Below are 7507 nucleotides of genomic sequence, written 5' to 3'. Positions count from 1 at the left end.
AAAAAATGTCCACCATACAGAAAATGACTTGGTTGTGTGCAGTACCAAAGATTTCCAGCAGAGAGCGCACTGCGTAGATGATTGAAGTGTTTGTTGTTCAATAAAGTGTGTAAGCAAGTAAATATCTTCAAAGCTGCCAAAGAAGTAGTTCATCAAAAAAAATAATTTTATAGAAGAGCCTAGGCAAACATTTAGTGGGCGGGGGTCAAACATTTGGCACCACCCACACGTTTAGACATACCTCGAAATGACTGCAGGCCACATATTCAGGGCCCAAGATCAATAGTTGATGTAGTACCTTGTATGGCCTTTAGAAAGCAGCATAGTAGCACAAGGACATCAAGACACCTAAAAAATACACACAAAGAAGATAGACCACTTAGTCGAAGAAGAAGTAATTAGCTAGTTAAATTGGGAAATGGCCGTCGCAATCACTAGGGTGGAGTAGCCAACAAGTGTAGTGTGACTGCAAGTAAAAGTAGCTCAAATAATTACTAAAGTGTGTGAAAGAACGACACGAGTACCGAGCAACTGTTGGGTGAGTAATTTCTTATTAATTTATTTCGAAGTAGCGGGAGCCCGCCCAAAAATAAAATATGCAAAATCGGATATGGCGCAGCCAAAACATACTAAACCAATTTGGTATTCGTCTATAAACTAAACAAAGCTAATTCGGTCAAGATATAAACTTTCCTAATTGAATGCATTTATCAATGTAAAAACTGCACAATATGCTCAACATACCGATGAATTGTTATAATCGCATCTAACTCATTTAACTTGCACGTCGATATTCCTCGGAAACGATTTGAGATTTGCATGCATCAATTGCTTTTGTATTGGCGTTCTTATAGTCTGATATTTTGATGTTTTGTTTCCGTCCTTGTCCATCGTATTCTCTACGATTGTGTCGCTGACGTAATTGACTCGATTTGATTGGTGAAACAGTCACGTGACAAGTCTCTATCAAACCAAAACAACTCGCAAGAGATAATATTTGGATGAAAATACAAGTAGCAAGCGCAATGTAGTTCAATGTAATGAAAAGATTTGATTTAACATACTCTGCTGTTGGGCCAGAAAATCAGGCCTTGACTCACTTTGAATTTTTCCTGATAGTCAGCATCGCCCTCAATAATATCACAATATCTCCTGTAAATATTAGTTGAGCACACGATGCCATTTATGACTCGTAAACGTTGAACTTTGAGCATTTCTTCCATTTTGCCATGAAGTGATCCAGACCGTATGAATCTCGACATCTTTGACCCAAAAGGCGCAAGAGTGATTTTTCTCCAGATTGCTGTACAGACCCAGTTCGGTATGTCCATGCAGGGGGGGGGGCTACGACTACACAAACAAACAGCATGCACACCGCCACTGTTGCTAATCTATGGTCCATTTCAATTCCTTTTCTCCATCTCCTGCAGGATTAAATATTACCTTGTGTCAGCCCCTGACAACTTTCCTGTGGCTGAGGTGAGTTGTTGCCTAGCAACAAGGTGAAAAATTGGATTTATCAATATGAGATTGAAAAAAAAAAGGGGGGGGGCGTACTGTTAAACAGGCTGATGGTGTGCTGTGATGAATACTTAGATTCTAAAGCAATTTCATTAGATTTCAATCCATGCTTCCTTTTCATGCCCCCCACTTTTTTTTTTTTTTTATTCCCACCCCCCTTTAGACTAAACTGAGCTGTTCATACGGCCCCTGCGGGCTTGAGACCCACTAATCTCATTTGTACAGCAACAGATGTTTCTCCTCAAAACATCCGCCGACTGGGGAGTGAAAAGTGGGCCCGGCAGATGAAAGATCCTCGCGTCATTTCGGCAGACGTATTGACTTGCCGTACGCTTACGGAGCACTCCCACGTAACCGGGTGTGCGCCTCTTACATCTGTGCCAATATAGTGGTGCCTTGAGAAACGAGCAACCCGCCTTATGTTTTTCCAGCTGTCATTGGAATTGTAATTTTTGACTTGGGAGCAGTCATTTGAGATAAGAGCATTATAGGCTGTGAACTCACTTAATGGACAATTCTTCAAAAGAGGCTTCCTGTTGAAGTTTACCGCCAAGCTAAACGGGAAATTATACATTGTTTATTTGAAACAACCAAGCAACGTTGCTTCCCGATAGCTTAATGCTAACACACGATGCAAAATGCCATAGGCGGGCTAACAAATGACGTTGATCGTTGCGGGAATTGTAAGCCATTGGTGAAGGACTATTTGACATATAAAAATACTCAGGCTTTTTTTTTTTTTTTTTTATAATCATTTGCACAAAGCGACTAATATCACTAGGGTCTGATTCCAACATTTGCCCTTATAAAATTCTGAAAACTGCGTAATTTAAACTACATACCGGATAAAATAACTCATTTTGTGCAAAGGACAATGAAGATTTTAATTATATTTAGAAAAATTAAAAAATACTTTAGGGTTTGTTAAAATCTACAGCTGAGAAGAATCGGCAAAAAATTGCAATTTTTTTTTTTTGCCATTAAATGCTAATTTTGGGGCTGTGAATGTTTTATTTAAAATAGCCATGTTCAAATGTGTAAAAAAAATACATATATCTGCAAATTTGAGCACTAATATCAGCTGATAAAATCATCCTGCTGAAACCCAAAATATTGCTGTAGTCTACTGAGTCACAGTAGTTTTGAAGGTCGTCTTTTTTTAACTTTATGATTGTCGTATACTGCCTCCTGGTGGCCAAATCACATACACTAGGAGTTGTGATTAATTAATGGTTGAAAGATGTTCCATTTTTAAAATCCAGCCTTTGGACTCACCGTAAGCAGTTTTTTTTTCTTATGCTTAATGATCAAACGAGTGAACCTTTTTTCTTGGGTTCCCTTTGACATTTTTTCGCATCAGGGTTAAATAATTTTTCTTTTTGTTTTATGAGGAAACAAGGAATGAATTTCCGTAATGTTCACTGCCAGCTCGTTAAAGTAATTTTTGACTTTATATCGGTATTCAACTTCAGTGCTTGCTCTGTAAAAGTAGATTTTTGACGCCTAAAATCATCAATGGCATCGAATGACTTTATGAAACGCAGATTGGTTTTTCTAAGTGGAAGGGCCGTAAGATGGGACGGATCGATGGCATTTCCGTTCATTTCAATGGTGCAACATGATCCGCGATACAAACTTCTCTTGTTCTTGCCCACGCGCGCACGCGAAACAGCAAGCAATGGCCTCGCATATGAACGAAGGCGACAAATAAAAGCCCGCCGCGCAGTAATCTGACGGCTGGTTTCCCATGGCTGTGTCTCGCCGGCCCGTGAACCTTCCACTCTGTCTCGCTGATGGCTCCTGCGTGATTGCGATCATCCATCTTACTGTCAGCGGCAACAAAAAAGGGCAGCAAAGGGGAAACGCCGCACATACACACAGTCGCGCGCGCCCGCCGTCCAAACAAGCCGACGCAGTATTGCGAGCGGCGGTATAAACAACGAGGCGCTTCAATCGGCTCTACGTCGGGCGCGGACGTGGGCGTGCATCTTTCGGGGTCGTCCGCCGCTGCCCATTATACTGCATGATCAGTCGGCGGATTGTACGTGGGGGCGGGGGAGTGGGGGGGAGGGGGGGGGGGCGACATGTCTGATCTTGCAGCTGATCAAAAGGCACCAGAGACTTGCTCCCTTGTGGCGGCCGTGCGAGCGGGGCCTCATAGCAACATGTCTCTGTTCAGTAGACAGGAAAAACAAGAAGAAAGAAAAGGGGAGGGAGGGCTGATTGGTGGTTTTGAGGGGGGGGGGCAAAAAGCACTGATGAAAGTAGACCCAGGAAGGCCCCATCGAGTTTACGGCAATGATACATAACTGCGCTTGCATGTTTGTCGAGGTTTAAGATGTCAGCGTTAATAACCTCCGACACAGGAAGTTGTTGTCGGACTTTTAATGTTGTAACGTAATCGCCACAGCTTCCTTAAATAGTTGCCTTGGGTGTTTATTTAGTCGATTGTAAAGGGAGGGGCGCCCTGTTGATCAGGCTCTCAGCTTTTACAGTGTTTAGTCACTTAATTCCAATTGAAGTACCGTATTTTTCTTATCATAAGGCGCGGGTAAAAGCCTTGAAAAAAAAAAACAGTGCGTCCTACAATGCGGTTCATCAAAATCATCAAAAAAAAAACATTAATACGCATATTGTGTATGCTGGCAGCGATAAATCAATCAGAGAACATTACGTAATACATACAGTACATACGCTGGCAATGATTAACCAATCGGAGAACATTACGTAATACAGTACATACGCTGGCAGCGATAAACCAATCAGAGAACATTATGTAATACAGTACGTACTGTATGCTGGCAGTGATAAACCAATCAGAGAACATAATACGTACAGTACGTACGTTGGCAGCAATAAACCAGAGAACATTACGGAATACACACAGTACGTACTGTATGCTAGCAGTGATAAACCAATCAGAGAACAACATGTAATAGGCACAGTATGTATGCTAGCAGTGACAAACCAATCAGAGAACATTACATGATACGTACAATACGTACATTGGCAGCAATAAACAGGAGAACATTACGTAATACAATACGTACTGTATGCTAACAGTAATAAACCAAAGAACAATATGTAATACGCACAGTACGTATGCTAGCAGTGATAAACCAATCAGAGATCATTACATAATACGTACAGTACCTACGCTGGTAGTGATAAACCAATCGGCGAACGTTACGTAATACACATAGTACGTACTGTATGCTAGCAGCGATAAATCAATGAGAAATTTACTGTATGTAATACACACAGTACAGTATGTATGCTAGCAGTGATAAACCAATCAGAAAACATGACATAATACGTACAGTACGTACGCTGGCAGCGACAAACCAATCAGAGAACATTACATAATATGCGCAGTACATATGCTAGCAGTAATAAACCAATCAGAGAACATTACGTAATACATGTGTGCATTACATATGCAGACGGGGATAAATTCGCCAGCAAACGAGCCAGAAATAAAACAGTTGTTACAGGAGCTGCCTGCTGGTGTTGTTGAATAAAATACACCAAGAGATAGCACTGCAGATGCAGTTCTGACGTTTTGTTTTCGTCCGAAAATGTGTCTTTGTTTCGGGTTTCTTTTCCCAATTAATTCAATTCATTTGCTGCTAGGCTCCATCTCAGGGCCCCGCAAATAGTTTTTACTGTGCATGAGTAGTCCACTCCTCAGGACTGGAACCATCCAGTCAAGTCGTGGACCACGTGAGTGTGTCCAACGGTCCTCCTCAAAGCCCTGCAGGCGGTGCAGTAGTGTTCTCCCCAGAAGGCGGGCTGGCGCAGTTTGAGACCCATCCTCCAGCGCAGGTGCCCCATGAGCCGGGCCGGGTCCCGTCTGAGCACCAGCAGGTACCGGGCCAGAGCTTTAACCGAGGGGAAGTCGTCCACGTGGATGAAGGCCTCCGGTGGCAGGAAGCGCTCGTAGTCCTTCCGGGTCGGACCCAGGACCACCGGCACGGCTCCGGCCAGAACGGCGTTCCACAGCTTCTCCGTGATGTAATCGGTGTGCTGCGAGTTCTCCAGGGCTAAGTAGAAATGGTAGCGCTTTAGTAGCCGCGCCACGCTTCCGGGACCTTCCGGGATGCTGCGCCCGGCTCGGCCGAACACGTCCACCTGGATGTACCGACTGAGCTGGTAGTAGAAGGCCACGCGGGCCTGCGAATCCACCCAGTTGCTCACCACCCACGCTACCAAGCCCGGGCGAAAAGTTCTAGTCGGTTCTGAGAGCGGCTGCCCGCCGCCGTGCTTTCGGACCAGGTAGCCGTACGGGAGGAAGATGTCGGAGTCCGTGCGGTAGCTCATGGTTAGGTTAAAGAGCCCCTCCAGGCGCCACAGGGCCGGCGTGTGCGAGGGCGACTCGTAGTTGAGCCATATCCACTTCTGGCCCGGCGGCCGACCCGCTTCCGGTGGCAGCTCGGCGCTTCCCGCCACTACGTCTCGGTGGTGCACGAGCACCCCGTCCGCGCTCGCGTAAGCGCGCGCGTCGTCTGTCAGCGCGCAGCCGTCTACGCCGAAGCGCGCCAAACAATCCGGAAGTGGCTGCTTCCGCCCGAACGGATGAGTCCAAATTAAGAGCGTCACCTCGGGAGCGATCGCCGCCGGCTCGAGCGCGCGCGGCTCGGGTAAGTGCAGCAAAGAAAGTCCCAGGAGGACCAAGAAGGTGGCTGCCACTAGGCCCGCCGTAAGGAAGTGGCCGTCACATTTAGACGAAGCCGGGCGCCTCTTTGAGCATGCGCGGTTCTCGCGAGCGCAAACTCCCATAAGTGCCCTTCACCCCCGAACACAAGCGCACCTTGTAGTTGTCTTCATGGCAGCCTTAAGCCCGCAAAAGCGATAATCCTGCTCGCCGTGGTCCAATCGGGACGCCGACACTTTAACGTGGCAAGCTCCTGGCGGCTTCCACTTGCCAGCTGCCGCTCAATGAGCCTTCTGTGACGTCCGCGCGGCCTCCCGAGCAATTAGAAACTGAGTAAACAAGCACACCGCAGCTCGGGAAATAAGTAACTTTTTATGACATTTATCATGCTCGCGTTCATTGTATATTGAAGCTTGTGTGAAGAAAGATAGGGTTCAAAAATTTACTTTGGAGACCGTGAATGCATAATGCGGGAAACTGCCCCAGTTTATTAAAATACATTAAAGGGGAAGTCAACTTAAAAGTATGCAATATTTTTTTTATGCCGATCCATTGGTCTAAGCATGTTAATTTGGTGTTTTGGGAATATGAATTAAGCTGTAAATCTACCCCTTTTTTGTCCTTTTTTTTTGCTGTCCATCTTTTGCCCATTTTTGTTTTTTTGAAAAAATGACAGTTGTTCAGGCCCCGGCTATTGACAAATCTTGACTCACCTCTTTTGTTTGGTCATGTGACCCTTACACTCTGAGCCATTATGGCTGTTACCTGAGCCCTCACCGACTGCCTGTGAAAAATGAAATAGCCGCCCCCGATATCGATAAAAATGAGTGGATTTTGCTACAAAAGTCATATCTTACTTATTATTATACTATTATTACTATACATCAGCAGCCTGCGACCCTAGTTAGGATAAGCGGCTATAGAGAATGGATAGATGGATAATATTCAATTTATGTTGAATAATAATACAACATATTGAAAACTATTGCAGTAAAGGCATATTCGTTATTTTATGTATTAGAGATAAATGTTTTTTTCAGGGCTGTTACCGATAATTAGTAGTGAAAATTAAACATTTAATTTGTATTTAGTATTTTAGTAAAAGGGCAGATATTGGCATCTAAATGTCAAAAATAAAAATATCCAACTCATAACTTTGTTGAAATGTCTTTAAGCATATGTTTATTGACTTTTCAGATTTGCACAATGTTTATTTATTTATTTTTTATGTCAACACACATCTTTGTTGTAAAATTGTCACAAAAAGTTCAGAAAGTTCCCAGGCTCGCCAACATGTCGTAAAAAGATAAATGTAAACAAGTAAATACCTAC

At 44.1% G+C, this 7507-nt stretch overlaps 1 protein-coding gene across 1 annotated transcript; it reads right to left on the bottom strand.

Annotated features, from left to right (window-relative positions):
- Window positions 1–3932: 3932 nt before the first annotated feature.
- Window positions 3933–6648, bottom strand: LOC148415580 (alpha-(1,3)-fucosyltransferase 4-like). The gene is made up of 2 exons (XM_088427548.1): window positions 6622–6648; window positions 3933–6504 (listed from the first exon to the last, which is right to left on the bottom strand). Exon 2 carries the CDS (start codon window positions 6298–6300, stop codon window positions 5209–5211), a length of 1092 nt encoding a protein of 363 aa, XP_088283674.1. The 5' UTR covers window positions 6301–6504; window positions 6622–6648; the 3' UTR covers window positions 3933–5208.
- Between the last annotated feature and the right edge of the window lie 859 nt (window positions 6649–7507).

Source organism: Hippichthys cyanospilos, chromosome 11, assembly GCF_059441005.1.
Source record: "Hippichthys cyanospilos isolate Australia breed blue-spotted pipefish chromosome 11, RoL_Hcya_1.0, whole genome shotgun sequence".
Taxonomy (NCBI): Eukaryota; Metazoa; Chordata; class Actinopteri; order Syngnathiformes; family Syngnathidae; genus Hippichthys; species Hippichthys cyanospilos.
The sequence above is the reverse complement of the archived record's forward strand: the minus strand, read 5'-3'. Positions and strand labels throughout refer to the sequence as shown.

Bases quoted from the DNA above. Each gene is read 5' to 3' on its own strand.
- LOC148415580 (XM_088427548.1), bottom strand. From the start codon at position 6,300: ATGGGAGTTTGCGCTCGCGAGAACCGCGCATGCTCAAAGAGGCGCCCG.